This window comes from Mytilus trossulus, chromosome 2 (assembly GCF_036588685.1).
Source record: "Mytilus trossulus isolate FHL-02 chromosome 2, PNRI_Mtr1.1.1.hap1, whole genome shotgun sequence".
Taxonomy (NCBI): domain Eukaryota; kingdom Metazoa; phylum Mollusca; class Bivalvia; order Mytilida; family Mytilidae; genus Mytilus; species Mytilus trossulus.
The window spans coordinates 23,604,338-23,624,267 of NC_086374.1; the positions used below are offsets into that span (position 1 = coordinate 23,604,338).

Here is a 19,930-nt window from a genome sequence, read left to right on the forward strand (position 1 = left end):
GAACAAAAAGACAACGGAGAAAACAAATTAAACTGAATGTCCAAAATACCTCTACAAAAGAAGCAGAGGCATATATAGTCGTAGTTTTTTGAAATATAAAGTCAAGTTTTCTCGTAGACACAGGAGCAACTTTCACTCTTATATCAAATAAAAGGAGAATTACACACCTGGATTTATTAAAACGTATACTTATCAGAGGCAATAGCAGTTTATCTTACTATAGAGGGTATAATTAGTCTGGATTTTCTCAAGAAATATAGATGTCTAATTAATTTACAAGAAGAGCATATGGTTCGCCATAACAAGGTGATACCACTGAACTTCACTGGACAGCTTGGTTGTTATAGAGTGTCGGTTCATGAGGATACATACATACAGCCAGGTACGAGTTCACATCAAAGAATATCCGCCAGAAAAGATTGTAGGCTTAGGAATCATTAAACCCTGTGACAAATTGGTAGCAAAGGACAGCGCTTTTATGGTGAAAGCTTCAAAACTGTACCACTGTGCTTTATTATGTATCGAGGTATTGAGGATAATCAGAGCTGGGACAAGTGTAAGAAACATAAGCTCTATCAAGGATTTGGACCTAAGAATTTAGTTACAAAAAATACTGAGTAATTGCAACGAAAAATCTTTATAGCAAGGAGCAAAACTGAGGAGTTGAACATCTTCTTATTGAATAAAAAGTTGTTTTTGCTGCAATCGACAGGGATTTAGGTACGTAGAACTAACTTGGTGTGCCACACCATAAATATAGGAAATAATGCACCAATAAAACAACGGCCTTGCCGCACACCTATTTAAATGCTAGATGGAGTCGATAAGTATATGGATGACACGCTGGAACGCGGAGTAGTTGAGCCAGCCGACAGTTCATGGTCGTCTGAGATAGTACTGGTAAAGAACAATGATGATACTACGGGATTTTGCGTTGATTATCGCAGGGTTAACGATTTAACGGTAAAAGACGCATATCAACTACCCCGCATCCACGACTTATTGAAATCAATGATACATGGGTTTCTATTTAAGATCTGTGTTCGGGGTGCTGGCAGGTGGAAATGAAAGAGTAAAATCGCCCTTAAACTATTTGCTTCCAGGCGGAGACTGTTTCAATTCCAACAGATGCTATTTGGGCTTGCCTGCTCACCAGCAACCTTTTGAAAAGAGTATATGTCTTGTTTATCTGGACGATATAATTGTGGTTGGAAATTCATTTGAGGAGATGCTCAAGAATCTTAGATTAGTTTTTGATCGGCTGAAAGGGGCTGGCCTAAAGCTTAAGCCTAAAAAGAATACACTTTTTGCCAAGAAAGTTAAACTTTCTTCGGCATGTTGTCACCGCAAAAGGGGTAGCCACGGATCCAGAAAAGGTAAAGAGCATGCAGGATTGACCCATTCCAGTTGATGCGAACAAATTACATTCATTCTTGGGTCTTTGTGATTATTACCGGAGGTACATAGATCATTTTGAAAAATTTTGCGTTAAATGTCTCTCGTAGGTGGGGCATAAAAAAGTTAAAAGTAGGATACCTTGTAGGTAGTGTGGATATAGCTCGGCGTCAGGTATTTGCCGCTGTTCATTTATTAAGCAGCTAATGTCACTAACGTTACCTATTGTTTACGTTGCCTATTGTAAAAGTAATGTTGCCGTGTACTAACCACAAGACCACGATAATTTTTCTGTGACCCATGGAGAAGTTAAAAGCAATTTGTGGTGGTCACAGAAGTGCAGTAAGATTGATAAATAGAACAAAGGAAAGAGTTTCGAAAATTGATATTGAACTTCCATGCAAGAACTTTCCTGTGTGTTATTTAGTTGGACTATTGTTCATCTTTCGTGTTTCTTTTTGTATTTTTCTATAGTTTTGTCAGTTTTTCTCTGACCATGACCTCTTTTGCACCTTCTGCCACATTTTTGTCGAGCCTGCAACTTTTGTTGCAGTGCGACATAGGGATAGTGATCCGGCAGCTACAACGGCGGCAGCGATAGCTAACTTCTTCACAGCTTTATATTTTAGAATGTGGAAGACCTGGATTCTTCATACTTTGTATATAGATGCCTCATGTTACGAAGTTTCCGTCAGTCACATGTTCAATATCCTTGACCTCATTTTCATGGTTCGGTGACCACTTGAAAAAAAAGTTCAGATTTTTTGTAATGTTAAATTCTCTCTTATCATAAGTAATAGGATAACTATATTTGATATGTGCGTACCTTGCAAGGTCCTCATGTCTGTCAGACAGTTTTCACTTGACATCGACCGCATTTCATGGATCAGTGAACAAGGTTAAGTTTTGGTGGTCAAGTCCATATCTCATATACTTTAAGCAATATGGCTAGTATATTCGGTGTATGGAAGGACTGTAAGGTGTACATGTACAACTGGCATGTGTCATCTGACCTTGACCTCTTTTTCATGGTTCAGTGGTTATAGTTAAGTTTGTGTGTTTTGGTCTGTTTTTCTCATACTATATGCAATTGGTCTTCTTAATTTGGTGTATGGAATGATTGTAAGGTGTACATGTCTAGCAGGCAGATGTTATGTGACCTTGACCTCGATTTCATGGTTCAGTGGTCAAAGTTAATTTTTTGAGTTTTGGTAAAATTGAGAATGGAAATGGGGAATGTGTCAAAGAGACAACAACCCGACCAAAATAAAAAAAAAAAAAAACAAAAAAAAAAAAAAACAAAAAAAAACAAAAAAAAACAAAAAAAAACAAAAAAAAAAAAAAACAAAAAAAAAAAAAAAACAAAACAAAACACAACAGCAGAAGGTCTATTTTTCAAATACTTTATGCATTAGGTCAACTATATTTGGTGTATGGAAATATTTTATGATCTTTGTCTTTTACGCAGGTTTTATTTGACCTTCACTTCATTATCACGGTTCATTGCTAAGTGTTTGTGTTTTGGTCTGTTTTTCTTAATTTATAAGCAATAAGTCAACTATATTTATTGTATTGAAGAATTGTTAGCTGTACATGTCTGCCTGGCATGGTTCATCTGACCTTGACCTCATTTTCATGGTTCATTGATCAATGTTTTGTTTTCTTGGTTAATGTTGAGTTTATGTGACAGTTGTAATAAAGCTTTATATTTAGTTCTATCAACATAATATCAATGATTAGTAAAGAAGAAGAGACATTTCAGCGTGTGCACTCTTGCCTAATTAAACTTTAAGTTTCACATATTAAGAGGTAGAAGGTACGTTATCTAAGGGAATAATGAAATCATCATTCTTTTTGCTTGAAATCCGATCTTTCTACAGGTTTTCAACTTATAACATTTAGAAAGATGTTATGTGTTAGATAACTGTATACTGATTAGAATAATACTGGAAGAATTTCTGGATAGTGAAATAAGTCCATTTTCAGCAGTTTGCTCAATAGTGGACATCCATTTTTGATGATATTTCTGTTTAAGCTTATATTCCATGGGAGACTCAAATGAATGGGGAATGTCTCTATGGGACACATATGATGCCATGTTTGCTCTCTTGTCAATTAAGATAACTGTTTGTCATATATGTTAATAGATTTGTAATCAAGAAGTTAAAGTGGTAAAATATAATTTCTTTTTGGTGTATTCATGGCAACTATCTGCATTTATTTACTATTGGTTACTGCAAAAGGGTGGAAATGATGTCACATATTTCCAAAAATTTGGCCAGAGGAATAATTTCAAACCCTTGGAGTGATACCTTTTCTGAAACTGTTTGAATATATATATCAGGAAATCAAATTAATTAAATCATTTCAAAAACTTTGTGTAGAAAATATTGTGTTAAACATAACAAAGATATTTTTGCCCATGACCCATCTAGCGATGAAAAATGAACATTAAAAATATAGCCCATAAAACATGGAAAGATCACTTTTGATGTTCTTAAAACCACCTTTGAAGACTAAATTAGTCCTCATCTGTCTAAAAATGAACTTTATTGCACATTAACTTTCAAATTTTAAAAATCCAACAGGGGCAAAAATGCAAAACCAAACTTCTTAAGTTTTATAGCATTTGGTTGAGGCAAATAAAGTTAGAGAAGGGTAATGAATTGAGCAGTTTTTCCATTTGTAAAGGGGAATAACTTTAGAACGGTTAAAGTGACACATCAAAATTCAAACTCGATCTGTGTTTTGTGGTAATAAGCATGTGTATATGATTCATAGCAATTGGTTAGAGAAGGGAAACCAAATTTAGGATGTAAGAACCTATGGACAGACTTACAGACAGACAAGAGTAAATAAAGGCAACAGTAGTATACCGCTGGTAAATCTATGGACAAAAAACTAAATTGGGGTAACAAACTAAAACTGAGGGAAACGCATTAAAGACATTAAATATAAGAGGAGAACAATGACACAACATCAAAATGTAACACACACAGAAACGGACTAAGCATTAGACAAAATCCAATGAGAATAACAAACATAACATCGAAACCAAATACATGAATTCGGGATAGAAACTTGAAGCCCTTTCTGTTACAGAGGAGTATAAGAAAAAAAATTTGCTATCTGGTCATTTTAGTGTTTTGTCCATTGTATATGATTGTACAATGTACTTAAGTAGAAAGTGTAATGATTGTTGTTTTGTTTTGCGAGGATAGCACAGAAGTCAACATGCATATGTTAAAGACCCACACAACATTTGTTTATGTTTGAGTTCATCCCATCATACCAATCTGACTGTTTTTGGAACATGGGTCTTATATATATATATTAAACCAGAGTTTTAACTACTTTAATGCATAAAATAGCTTGCAGCATAGCTAATAAGTAACAAACATTTTGTTCACAACAACATGGCACATGTGATAATAATAAACAATACTTAGGAGTTTGAAATTCCTATTTATAATATTATTTACAACCTTATATGTTATGTAGAAAACAAGGGCACAGTGAAATGTCAACTCCCATTAAACACCCCAAAAATTGGAATAGTTATAATTTTTAATTGTAGGTAATTATTCTTTTAACATGTGATTCAAGCTTTACAAAAACTTATACATCAACTTAAGCTAGATGTTGGACATTCAAAATCAAAAGAATAATTCTCTCCTCGTGGTGAATTTATTATAAATTTCAAAAACAGCTGAAGACTGACCCACATTTAGAAGGGGTTGTCATGAAATAGTAGTTGCTTCATAGTGTAAGATTGGTTCAAATGGAAGAACTATTCTGTATATAACTTCCACAGGAACAAATATTACAAAGTTAGTTCCTAACAGAATAAGGGGAAATGAAATATCTGTTCTAACAATTTATAACAAAGTCGACAGTGAACTTCTGTTAAGCAGAACAACTATAAATTGAGAGGTGTGTCTACTGAAAGATACTTAATATGATAGGCAGTATTTGACCTACGGAAAAACAATTTAAAATCTTGTTGTGAAACCCTATTGTGAGGAGATAGTAAGCATCAAACTTTTGAGAGATAATAATATTATACATATACTGTAATATTACACAATACCAGTATCATTATCAATCATTTCAAAAAGATATCTTGTTAACTTTATTTCTATGGGGACTATTGTGACCTTTCATATATTGTATATGAATGAAAATGCTTTACAAAATCCATAAGCTTGAAATCTTGTTCAATATCTTAGTTAATTTTATCTTTTAATTTGAAAATCTTTGAATCAGTAAGACCAGGAGAGATAGATGAGTTGATATGAATTAATTTTGGTAAAATAAGTTAAATGTAACCAAAAAAGGATTGTGTGCTACTGACAGAAAATCTTTCAATATCTTACTCTCCTGAAAAAAGGTGTGAGACATTCCATTCAGACCTTTGTTAGACCTGCTTTATAATCAACAATCAGAAGAGCACTCTAATATGCCAAACACTGTTACAAATGTAGGAAACAATTTATTGGTAATCTTAAAATAGTACACATAAAGAACTTTTAATGATGACGTTAGGCAGTTTTTAAAACAATTGACTCAACATTGCAAACATTCAGCTTTAAAGTCAAGCAATCTTTGTGTCTATACAGGCAAGTGTTATCATCACAAAAAATGTTTTTGAGATTTTCATTAAATTGAACCGGTTGTTATTTTCTATAGAAATTAGGTGGGCAGCTTATTTATCTGCAAATTATGTGGAGATACTTTTTGATTTTGATGCTCACAAATGTTATGTATTCAGGCCTAGAGCTAATAAAGTGAAGATTTTTCAACAAAAATATATCTTTCCAATTAAAATCATGATTATTATATCATACAATTATAATTAACAAAGTAAGGTTAGACACAGACTAATGGTAATAGACTACACTGACCCTTTGGGCCAGATGAGCTGAAAAAGTACAATTGCATTCTAAAATAATGAAACATAATAAAAACAAAACAAACACAATACTTATTGTATGGCACTGTTATAAATAACATATACATTCATCACTATAAATGTATATCATCAACAAAATATAAGTTATTTGAACAATTCTAGTGACAATCAAAAATCTACTGCCTGTGACAAGCACTTTTGTCAGTTTAAAATTTTCTTAAAAAAAAACTTTACATTTTCTGCAATGCACACATATTTGTGTATTTTGCAATATTTTAAAACAGTTTTTAAAACAGTTAAAAAATTGAAACATTTTGCTTCAAGAAAGAATCATATTCTCTTGAATGACAGTAAAATCAAAATGAACTGGTACTGTATACAGAAATTGTACTGTTGTTCTCAGCTCATATGATAAGAAAGATGTGTAGATACATTATTATTAAAGTTAGTAAATATACATAAGCTCACATTCTGATAGATGAATAAATGTTCCGTATACAGTATATAATCACTGTTTAGAATATCATATTTTTTTTCATTTTTTAAAATAAGCAGAATTTTATCCTACAAAGTATTACCAACAGCTGTTTTAAGGACCAGGTGTTTTAAAAAAAAATATGAACATAATTGTTCTAGTTATGGACTCATGTTATTTAAATAAGCAGTGACAAAATTTGTCTATTGCCATCAAATCATTATAAGAAGGGCTACCTTATAAGACTTCATTCACATGGTACAGATTTTCTATTAAATTGTTTTAAAAGGCAGTCTTAATTTGATATAAGTTATTCCCCCTTCCTACAAAGAATGATTTAATGGTCTGCTGTAATGAAAAGCAAGATTGAGAAGAAAATATCAAATTTTAACAACTTTATCATTAAAATAATCTCAGCATAAAATTCAAAGATGGTTAGACATATATCATGTATATTGGAAATAAAGTCAGTTAAATTTATTTCAGAATTTATATCAACAACAAAATATTACTTAAAATTAAACAGGATATATCTACTTGTTACCCCTTCTTGTAAAAACTTCAACACACACTGCTATCATTTATTAGTGTAGGAAATTGTACCAGTGCTTAATAAAATTAGTTACTTATATTAAAATACATTATTGTTGTCTTTGAACCTAGGAATTTGTCCATATAAATTTCTGGTATATTTAATTATAATCATTCACTGTAAGAGTTTTCATACAATCATACTCAACCAATAATAATGCATTGAAAAGAAATTATAAAATTGGAAATGATTTGCACATACATGACCACTTGGCACTAAAACATAAGCAACACTGCAACACTTAGCACTGGTAATCAGAATACAAATAATTATCACAACCTCAAGTCCCCTTCTTACAATGTCTACAGATATTTAATGGAAATAGAAAAGATGTGAACTGCCTGATACAAAAAAAGTATATTTGTTTCTTAAATCTAAAGAAATATAGTAAATTTCACAGCTAATGCACTAAATATAAAGTAACTTGGTTGAATTCTAATGTTTAATGATAGTGATGACCAATCATTACAATTTGATGTATGTACTCTGCATCTAAAGCTCAGTAGTGTTAGTATGATCACATGGAGGCCTAGAGGGCAACTGATGGTAAGGCAACCAGAGTTTATAATTGATATTTGCTGCTTTTTGCTAAGCATACAGCTTTTAGAAGAAAGATTAAAGACCATTAGTAAGATGATGCATACTTTAACCATATAAATATGACTCAGCAGGCTGATATAGTACAAAGCAGAATATACCAGAAAATTAACCTGTTAGCAACGGCCCTACTTCCACATTTTTTTCTGAGTCACAGAAAAAAATAATTAATACTGATGTAAATAAAACAAAACATATTACTTGGGTAATAATTTTCATGGATTTCAAATTAAAAGTAAAAACTTGAAATTTACTTGTTAATAAAAATGAGTTTTACTATACATTATGCATTAGTCATGCCGTTTGGAAAATGGGGACTAAGATATTTCAAAAATTAGAAAAGAAAGATAATTTTTAACACCAGAAGTCATTTCATATCATATTTTACCTTGATATCAAAATTAATCATATTAATTGAAATCTTAGCACTATGAATGTTTAATAATGATGGCAGTCATTTTAAAAATATAAAATGTCGGACATTAAATTGCTTTTGACAACAGGAATTAATTCGACATGTTCGATTTATCTTGTTTTAGATGTATATTATAAAATTTCATTGAAATCCAAGCACTTAATGCTTATAAATGTACTTTATATGACAGATAACTTAGGACATCTACATATCGTTTACAAAAATGTGAAAAATTTCATCGATGCCCTACCTATACTTTTGGAACTTTTGTATGAACAAAATTTGTTGACAGACAAAGTGATACTTATAGAAACTTTTATGAAAGATTATGGTAAAATCTACAAAATTATAATTCTTTATGGGTCGAACTGCATATGATCCATAATATAAGCAAGGGAATATTTGGCATGCATAAAATATCACTGCCTATTGGTTTGAACTAATGATCTAAAAGACTTCCTTAATACCTTCGTAAAATTTGGTATGCAAAAAAATAAGTACTGCCTATTGGTTTTAATTTGATAATTCAAATGACTTCATTAATGTCTCTGGAAAAATTTATAATCTCTTCTTAGTTAATAAAAGTACAAGAAACAGGGTTTCAATTGAATAAACCCTTGCCTGTGAAATGAAAAATTTACAGAACAATTTAAACACAAAACAAAGTGCAATTTGGTACTGTTATATTTACTTGAATGAAATCCCTACACATAATACAAGCTCAGATCTGTGATTATCATCTAGAGAAGGGGAACTTTAACAATTACAGTGACTAATTTTGACAGAATTGTCATCACAGCACTTTTTGATTTGATACAAACTAGCACTTGTCTGTTTCATACAATAATTCTCATCGTCATCTTCATTACAATACTGACTCATTAACCGATCATCATACAATGAAAAGCGTCCATGTTTGACCTTGACAGGTGTTTTCACACGGCGCTTTATTTTAAATTTCCTGTCTTGTATATTGTTCTGTGGATATGTTTGACTAGAGTTGACTTTGTAGTTGTGTCCTTTTAATTTGAGTGAATCAGGTCGATGAAGTTTCAATACTCCATTCTCGTCTTTGTAAGGAGATATATCTGAAGTACTTTTTGAGTACTTTTCATCATTTTCTTTATCTTTTATCACAAGTTTGAACTTCTGTGGCTGGAACAACTCCATACGAGCAATTCCAATTTCATCAGAGAGATCAGGTAAAACTCTATCATCTGGTTCTGTTGAGTCTTCTGAAGTGTCTGTCCCAATCTGATTGGAAACAGTAATATTTGAAGGTCTATGGACTGGCCTTCCATTCTGTATACTGACAACTAAGTCTTTGTGTCTGTTTTGTTGATCATGGTTTGATGGTGTTTGATTATATATGTTAGCACTGTTTTGTTTTGGTCTTAGACCTGGATTTATACTGGGTTGACGTGAAGCACTAATCCTTTCATTTAACTGAACACCACTGTCACTTTCAGCATTTAGAGATTGCACATTCCCATTAACGTTTGATTTTCCCCAGGGTTTTGAACCCAAGTGGAAAAAACCTAAAGGATTAAATCCTCTCTGTCCAAATAATTTTTCCAAAAAAGTTTTTTTAGCCTCGGTTTTATTTCCAGCGTTTATTATATTAGCATTTTTGGGTCGTGTTCCCATACCTGTTCTGTGAACTTGGTTCTGAAGATATGGAATCGGTGCATGAACATGCCGTGTATTCATATTTAACACATCACTTTGAACTAAAGAAGTATCTAAATTTTCATTGACATTATCCAACTGACTGTCATTTAGAGATAAATTATTATTCATATTATGCAGTTCATTTCCATATATCAATGTATTACCAGAGATGGCAAGTTCTTCATCACTGCGTTTGTGTGTATTTCTTTCCACGGTTGGATTATGACCTTGATGGGGTTGAAGCACACGGTTATTCTTCTCTAGCATTACATTAAAATTTTTCTGGAATGTTTCCCCTTCTGAAGGGGTTGAAGGTATAAAAGTTTCAACAGTAGAATTTGATACACTCATTGCTCTACGAGGAAATGAGTTATCAATGTCACGACTGACATTAGTATTTGGTGGAGAACTAATAATAAGATGACCTGTACTGCTGTCATTAAGTTCTGAGATATCTGGTCGTAATGAAGAGGGTTCTGATGAGACAGATGGCCCCTCTATACTCTCCATAGTAGTACTGAACATATTACTGGTGGTTGTCAGAGGAGTTGGTGCTAAAAATAGAAGAAACAAATTTTAGAACTTTCCCTCATGAAACTTGAGGCTGACCTGCATCATTTTACCTATTTGGCTCAAAACAAAACTTTAAAGTATTGACCCTCATATCTGTACTTACCATCAATTTGTTGTTGGGATATACAAATACCTGGCCACGTAAACCCTGTGTAGTATTTCTATTTGTATCCATCAGATGAGTTATGCCTTTTTCAATGGATTTTTATAGTTCGTTTTTATGTTGTACTGTTACACCACTGTCCCAGGTTAGGGGAGCGTTGGGATCATGCTAACATGTTTAACCCCTCCACATTCTGTATAGATGTGCCTGTCCCAAGTCAGGAGCATGTAATTCAGTGGTTGTCGTTTTTTGTTTTTTTTGTGTACATAAATTATGTCATTAGTTTTCTCATTTGAATAGTTTTACATTTGTTATTTCAGAGCCTTTTATAGCTAATAGTATGGTATGGGCTTTGCTCATTGTTGAAAACCATACAGTGACCTATAGTCATTAATTTCTGTGTCATTTGGTCTCTTGTGGATAGTTGTCTCATTGACAATCATACCACATCTTCTTTTTTATATTGTATCCTTTCCAACCATAGTTTTTACCTTTATTCTTAGACTCTTGCACCCAAAGGGTCATCATATCTAACATTCTTTCTTCAACACACATAGATGTCAGTCTAGCTTCAGCATCATGGTCCCAGCAATCTTCCATAGTATCTTTTAATGCCCTAACAGCCTGAAATGTTCATTTAAAAAAAAGTTGTTTTATAAGAGACAAAATATTGTTATTTACTGCTTCCCTGCTAAGCAAACACCATTTGTGAGGAAGAGTTAATATGTGTTGCTTGGACTTAGAATAATATGTCTCAGTGGGTTATATTTTTTTGTGAGTTCATGGATTTATCATCAGTCATATTGTGTTATTTAATAGGAAACTGGGCACAAACAAAAATTTTTGGTTTGTCTTTTAGATTATAGTGAGCTTGCATTTTAAAAATCAAACTCAGCATGCTTGTATTGTATCGAACAGGTTATACTTGTATCTTTTTAACATGATATTGTACAAAACATGGTATATTTGTATCTGTTTAGTATGTTATTGTACAAAGCAGGGTATGAGCCTAGGCTCCATGTTGAAGACCATACCATGACCTTTAATGGTTAACTTTTATAAATTGTGACTTGGATGGAGAGTTGTCTCATTGGCACTCATACCACATCTTCCTATATCTATATATTGGTATCTTTCAAACATGGTATTGTATTAAACATGAATGATGATATATTTGTATCTCTTTATCATGTTATTATTCATATTGACTAGTTTCTTTAACATATTGCAGATTGCTAAACAAAATAAATAAAAGAAAAAAAGTCTGTTTGTTAACAGTTTTTCAATTAAATTATTAGTGGTAGCCAGCAGAATTTGTTTACCACAAATTTTCAAGTAACAAAGATTTTAAAATATTATGCAAAATATGATTTATTTTTTCTTACTGTGATCTCTTTCTTTTTACCAATAGGGTATATGGATTTATCATCATTCATTTTGTGTCTGTTAATTGAAGAATGGACACAAACTGAAGCTTTATTGTCTCTTTTGAGTTTTTTACATACACATGAATATAATATATATATAGTCTTTGCAATATTTTTGTTTCCAGGGGATATGTTCAATTTACATTACCTGATTATAATCTTTCCATACTTCTGAAAACTTTGGTCTAACTTTATTACGGGACACTAGAATTTGCATTTCTTCAAACGTTGGATGTAATCCAGCTTCTTTCTGGTATGGTAAAGTATAGTCAGGCACTGGTACACCTAAAATCAAAACACAAAAGATGTGTAAAAAGCACAAAATTATTTGACCTTGAATAAATTTACTTGTCTCTATGACTTTTTTATTCTGTCAAAACTAATGGCCAACCAACACAAAACTGTGTGTATTAATCAAAGGTCCGGGGTTAATTTATTAGGGGAGCAATGCAACTGCCACTACCCCTATAGCAGAAATATAAAAGGTCTTCAGTTTACAGCAAAAAATGAAGTAACGCCTGTAACGGTAATGAATTTGTGATGAATATGTTCCAAAATCTCACAATTAAAGTATGTAGAAAATCTTTGTTCCAATGTAAAGTTATTTGTAAACTGATATTGCTTTTTTTTTTACATGATTATAAAATATCAACTTTACCATTATATAAACAAGTACATCTTGTAGCAATCTCCCATATCACAAGTCCTAAGGCATAAATATCTATTTGTTTCAAAGAAGTTTCAGATTCTCGTAGGTTAGCAGCACCATCCAGTAGTTCTGGAGCCATGTATCGAAGAGTACCAACCTTTAAAAAATTATATATATATATATTGTAATCAAAACTATACAGGATAAATTGTTAAAACAGGATAATAGTATACTGGTGTCAGGTCATTCAAGATGGCATATTTTGGCTTTAATAATGATTCACTTAAGGGTCTTTGCATAAAAATAAACACAGTTATTCTAAAAGCATTTGTTGGCATGATACTGATAATGTTCTTCTCATATATTTTATGGTGTATGATACTAAACCCTGAACTAGAACAAACTTTTGTTTAGTAGCCAGCTGAAGAACGACTTTCGGGTGCGGGATTTTCTCGCTGGATTGCAGACCTACTGGTATCTTTTTTTTTGGCTCTTTGGTCAGGTTGTTGTCACTTTGACACATTCCCCATTTCCATTCTTAATTTTGATATCCACCAAATATTTTTATGGAATTACATAAAAAATCAAAAGTGGTGGAAATATAGATAGGACGTTCTATTTTGCTCTCAAAACAATTTTTTGAAAAAAGCATTTTTAAATGGATATTTTTCTGAACATATATCTATAAAGCAAAAAAAATATAGTTAATTTGGTCTGAAAAAAATACTTACATCTTGCAAAGAAGCCTGTTCAGCACTTTCGTAATGTCCATTTTTCATAAGTTTAGAGCCAACAGTGGCTATGGAAAACCCTAGATCTCCTATTATACATGTGTTGTCTGGATTTACTAAAATGTTCCTTGTATTTATATCCCTGTGAGCTATTGTAGGCTTAAACTGATCTGAAAACAAAAATCAAGTCAGTTTTATATATATGATGTGTACAAGATGAAAATTTGTACAAATCAAAACTTGTAGAGGGTTTTTGTACAAGTTTTAAGTTTTTTGACACATACCTTTTTTGCACCAGGTGGTAAAAGTTTATCTTCTAAAATGTATCAGTTAAATGTCTTAAATTCAAATGTTAACACTTCATATCTATGTTTCTTGGTATTCTTCTTGTCCTCAAATTGAAAATAAGGACTCCTGAATAGTTTAAATTCTAATTTTATTTTTCTCCTTATACCAAAATCATATCCATAAAAAGTCTTTTTATGTTCTTTGTGCATTTTTTTTGTATGAATGATCAGTATAAGATTGTATCATGTAGTCTTGGAAATATAAAAGAAATATTTGAAACAAAAGACTGCGTGCTTGCATCAGCCATTTGTATTAATCAGTTCATAAAACACTGTACAAATTAGAATGTGTACAACACAACATTTACTGCACACGCGATAAGAAAGTTGTCTTTTCAGAATAAACTGACTATTTTTGTTTCTGAAACCATTTGTTATGGTATATCTTCCCAATATTTAATGGCAAACAACATCCAACTAAAAAAATGTTTCATAAAAATCTGCTTTTTATTTTCAAACACTTTAGTATACAAACAACAATGAGCAAAAAATCCTGTTGTATACTGCTGAAATCAAAACAATGTATTGTTCAATATAATCTGATCAAATAAGTCGACATTTGGTATATTCTTTTTCTAATAATTCTAAAGAACAATTAGAATTTAACTTCAAAATTTTAAAGATACATAAAAGTTGACAATGACTAGAAATTAAATGTTTTTACCTCCTTTTTCTATCTGTGTATGAAGATGAGAAAGTCCCTTCACAATAGTTAAAGCCATTCTACAAAAAGTTGACCAATCAACTGTGTTGTTCTTCAAATAGCAGTGTAAGTTCCCAACTGGACAATATGACAGAACTACCCAATACTGTTTATAGCCTTCCATAGTTAATCTTTCTTCACAGCCATAGAATTTCAACAAATTTTCATGTTCCATGAAAGGTAGTGAGTATATATATTTTTCGTTTAAGTATAACTGTCTATGATTTGACTGAAACATTTTTATTGCAACATTCAAAGTTCCCATTGTGCCTTGCCAAACCTCACTATTTCTTCCACGACAAACCTGTTTTTCTAATTCAACACCTTCTAGTTCCATACCTCTTGGAGGCGGGGCTTCCACTAGGTGGAGTGAATCATTTGATGCTTTTTTAGAGACTAAACAAAGTCTATATAATAAGTAGACGCCCATTATAATTAATGCCACTGAAACAACAGAAACAAGGGAGATAATAATTGTCTTCTCCTTGTACTGGCTGTATTCTTCTGCCAAATGTTTAGCACCTGCCAAAATATAAAAAAAATAGCATAGGTTTAATCAAGCTTCTCTTAATAGTTTTATTCAATTTCTTGAAATAATGCTTTCTACTTTTTATTTTCAATTATCCGTATATATTTTATAAATCATTATTTGCAGAGTAGTGAACAAATATAATGATGAGGTATGGATGCTTTTTTAGCTTCATTTAGTGTATGTATAAACTGCTGATAAACCATTTGTCAAATTCTAATATTGAAATTAATGGTAAAGCTGAATAGTCTTCTTCACATAACATTATTTTTACTATGTTACAATGTAATAAATATTTCATTAACAATAAGACCCTTTTTTAAATCATATTCTTTGTTTGCACCCTTAGTATACATGAGAGCCCCAAATTAATTTATGAATCATTTATGTGATCTAAAGGCTATTTTATGTCAGCAGAAAGATTGGTATAGTTCAATATGATGTTGTTTTCATCAAATGTTTCAAAGATTTTTGTCATGAGTGGAATAAGTTTTAACTTTTAGAGATCTGAATTTTTTATTATCACTCTCTGTGCTAATATTTAAAAATCTGAAAATGTCTTACCAGAATATTGAGGATCTTCTGTTGTATGCTGGGAAGGGTCATATATATCTGACATGTTTGTATTACACAAGTTACCATAACAACAGCAATATTTAGCTTTGGTAGAACGTCTGTTTGCAACACATGGACCTACTGTACAATACTTGTCATCAGATTTTTGCCAACATCCTACAAAATAACATCTGTTATCAATTTACCTTACATATATATAATAAACAATTCTTTTGGATGTCATGTTATCATGTGACATGGAATAATTCATTTAAATTTCATAAAAATTTATACCCAGCAGAGAATATAAACCTTATATTCACAGGTGAATATTCAAAATCCTTTTGCAGGCAAACAAAAAGGCAAGTCCCATTTAAAAACCCATGGTCCTTTTCAAGGCCATGTTTAAAGAATGAGTCTAACTTTGTTGTACATACCAGATATTCTAAGACACAAGACAATGTTCTAAGATAAGGGTTTTTTATATTCTTTTACTACAGTAAGAAAATTGCTTTTTACGGTGGCTCAGGTCTATTCAAAATTTCTATCAGAAGTGCCATATTTTTTGTTATTTAATTCTTTACAGAAAGTGAATCAAATTGGTTGGAAAAAAGGGGGTCACAGACCATTTAAGCTCAAATTTTACAGTTATGTAAAAGGGACCATTTTTCAATGAAATGATAGGAAAAATAGAGGTGCTGACATATTTTTATAGGAATGTCAAAAAAATGTTCCATGACACTTGGTCCAAAACTGTAATATAAAAAGCTGAAACATAGCTTCAAAAAATAAGCAAATAAAAAACTTAGGTCAACAATAAGGGAAACAAATATTTTGCTTTAAATCTCAAATTTGGGCGGGAAAATGGTGAAAATGGGTGAAATGACATTTTGAGCCTTTAACAGATACACATAATTACGAAAATATTCTTTTAGTAACATAACTACAATGATTTAACATTTCTAATCAATCAAAATATTAAAAAATAATAATATCGAGTTTACGACAAATACTTTTGGTAATGTTTTGAAGTTCATGCATGAAATTATGAGGAGTCGAATAGAGCCGATCCACCTAATATAAATGGTTCAAATGGGTCTTCCGCTTTTAATTTGGCAATATAAAACAATTATGGTAGATATCCAACCCTAAAGCTTATTTTACTGAGGGTGCTTGAACAGCTAAATAAGAACATCTTCATTTCAATGAAAAGTAACAAGCATTCTGAAACTATTTAACATTTCTCCTGCTGGCTGTTATGTACACATTGTATGACTTCATGCTTGCTGTCTATAGGACAAAACTGACATTTCAGGGAGTTTTCACCTTCTTTTTTTTTTTTAAAGATACACTGATACAGATATGTCAAAAACAACAGGCCAAAACAAACTGGAATGAAACTCAAATTGGTGTTAAAAAAAATGCTTGTAAGTTCATGCAATCTGATTGAAATGAATAATTATAAACAGGAACTTCTTTTGTTAGGATTGTATGAGATCAAAATCATTATTCTTAATTATCAAAATATTCCTCATTAAAATTGAAAGAATTGTTACTTGTTTCCCTATCATCATTTCTAGTGATTTTGAAACAGTTTGAACTCAAAGGGCAGATTCAAAAACCATCATTTATAAAAGAATTAATTAGAAAAGGATGAAAAGAGAAGACTTGACAATGGATAGACAAGGATTACCACACAGCTTACCATATCAGTAATCTAAACGGATACATTCTTTGACACATTCCCCATTTCCATTCTCAATTTTATATAAGTTTATGGCATAATTTACCCTGTTTTATAATGCGGATTTCTGTATCATTTTCTTTATCGAGGACTTGCCATACTGTAAAACAATAATCATCACCAGGACACAGAACTGTTGAACCATCCTTCAATAAAGTTCCTGGTAACTGGTCAACTTCATAGTCCATGCTGCTATTAGATTCAGGTCTACTATTGTCATGGTAACCACATTTGGTTTGAAAACTATAAGCATTTTCTGAAATGAGAAACTTGAACCTCAGATTTTGTTAGGAAATTGAAGCTTTCCCTTCATATTACTATTAGGAAATTACCTACTGGCCTCTGTCTGGAAATGAACTTGTTAGGTTATTTTAGTATTTTTGTTGGAAAAGTTTGATTTCAATAAGGTCTCAATCACTTATGCTTAATGCTGATTTAGTCCAGTCAATCTAGCATAAATTTGACCCTTACCTGAAAGTAATTGCAACAGAAGATTTTTAAGTTTTAATCTTTAGTATTATACCCCAAATATACAAAGAAAAAAGTCCCATAAAATCTAACTTGAGGAAAACTAAAAAAATCACCATTTAAAATTCCTATGGAGATTTGCATTGAAAAGGGAAATAACTCTTGCAAAAAAGGCAGAAATATCAATACAAATTGATACAAAATTATAACTTTACCGCTTCTATTTATCAGAATGTATTGATTCTTGATTTTTTAGAGGTCTTTAGAGTATAACAAACAACTCTAAAGGTGTTTTCATATATTTTAACAAGCTATAATCTAGATTTCGTAATTTATTAGTTGACCATTTATTGAATTTTTCAACATGTTAAGGTAAAGAATCTCAAATTTATTAAAAAATAATTAAGAATGTGTTCTTCTTTCTGTGGTTTAAAATTTCTTAAGATAAGTAAGTTGCTGAAAAAATATAATATACAGATATAAACAATACCAAATCTTCATATTATTTTTTTAAAATGGTTATAAAGCTTCAAATTTGCAATTTCTTTAAAGAAAAATGTACGAAATAAATAAAACTACCCATAACAATTCGGTTTTGTACATTTCATGAGCAGAACATTACATAATTAAGTCAAATACAAACTTATAACTCCATCAAATTATCATACTATACATAAATTTCAAGAAAAACAACCAAAATCTGACCAAAAAATACTAACTTTTGCAAGAGTTATCTCCCCTCCCAATGTTAATTTCCATAAGAAATTTAAAATGCTGATTTTGAGTTTTCCTCAAGTTAGATTTTTGGGGACTTTTTCTGTGTATATAAAGGGCATAATACTATAGGTTAGAACTAAAATATTTTCTGTTGCAATTAGTTTGAGGTTAAATCTTAGTTTGACTGGACTAATTATATTCAATTGATTTATCAAATTTATTATGGGAAACAACTATCAAGTTTTTAAATAGAATTTTTAAACAGAATTTGATAGTATCTTTGTCTTTGATCAATTTAATGCAGAAATGCAAGAATTTTAAAAGATGTTGAATCCTTTTACCATTAGATTATGTATATAATCCATCAAGACAGTGACTGCCATCATTTGGTGTTTGTTATCCGACATAATTTACTTTGACTTAACGAATTGGGTCAAAAAGGCCAAAATCATCCTTTAAGAGAATACCTTATTAAAAAGATATACATGAAAATCCTGCCAACCAACCAAATTATCAAGGTATATTTTGTTGTTTTTCTAGATATAGCTTAAGTATAAGATCAGTAATGGGCATTAGCTACAAGATATGAACAAAATCGAAATATGATTTTTTATTTGTTTGTTCAATCATTAATGAAAGTGAAATCCTGAAATAATAATTTGTTTAGTTGGCAGTCTTTGGAGGTCTAGACTAAAATACACATGAAATGCTGATACAAATTTTTGCCTACATGCATAGTAAATTGTTTAGTTTAGTCTTTTTTATAATTTGGATATACGTTTAAATATATGTTTACATGTAGATATAAAACCAAAATTAGAATTTGAGTCAAATCAATGAACATGAATTTGACAGCTAAAGTCCCTTGAACATTTCAAGTAAAAACATATCATTATTTTAATATCCTAATGCGGTATATACTTGAGAGTTTCTTTTGACTATTGTCCCAGGAATCCACTTTTTTCTTGGCTGTTATCTGTTTGTACTCAACATCAGTAACCTTGGTAAAGTTCTGGTTACAAAGGTCAGTGTAACAACAACAAAAATTGTGACTAGTGGTGCCATCTATCTGTTCAATACAGTCTGACCGAGCACAGATATCATGTGATCCCACATTCAAACATCCTGTAATATAACATAAACTTATGCAATAATGTGAAAATAGAGACATGTCTCAATCTTTTTTTATAATTTTGATAGCATAATGCAAATACTGAAAATCAAAATTGCAATATATTCAAACATGTTAACTAAGCAAAAGTCTCCACGGAAAGGAGATGTGCTAATGCTTATACAACTTCATAACATATATCACTGACCTATACTA

General features: G+C 31.2%; 1 protein-coding gene across 1 annotated transcript in view; it reads right to left on the minus strand.

The window, feature by feature from the left end:
- Positions 1-4,734: 4,734 nt before the first annotated feature.
- Positions 4,735-19,930, minus strand: part of LOC134706786 (bone morphogenetic protein receptor type-2-like) — a 31,186-nt gene continuing 15,990 nt past the window's right edge. Inside the window, exons 3-11 of the mRNA XM_063566057.1 lie at positions 19,525-19,728; positions 17,465-17,674; positions 15,684-15,851; positions 14,552-15,112; positions 13,541-13,710; positions 12,819-12,966; positions 12,309-12,445; positions 11,225-11,357; positions 4,735-10,611 (exon numbers count right to left, since the gene is read on the minus strand). Of these exons, the coding sequence (XP_063422127.1) occupies positions 9,143-10,611; positions 11,225-11,357; positions 12,309-12,445; positions 12,819-12,966; positions 13,541-13,710; positions 14,552-15,112; positions 15,684-15,851; positions 17,465-17,674; positions 19,525-19,728 (3,200 nt within the window). The 3' untranslated portion in view covers positions 4,735-9,142. The remainder of the gene's footprint in view (positions 10,612-11,224; positions 11,358-12,308; positions 12,446-12,818; positions 12,967-13,540; positions 13,711-14,551; positions 15,113-15,683; positions 15,852-17,464; positions 17,675-19,524; positions 19,729-19,930) is intronic.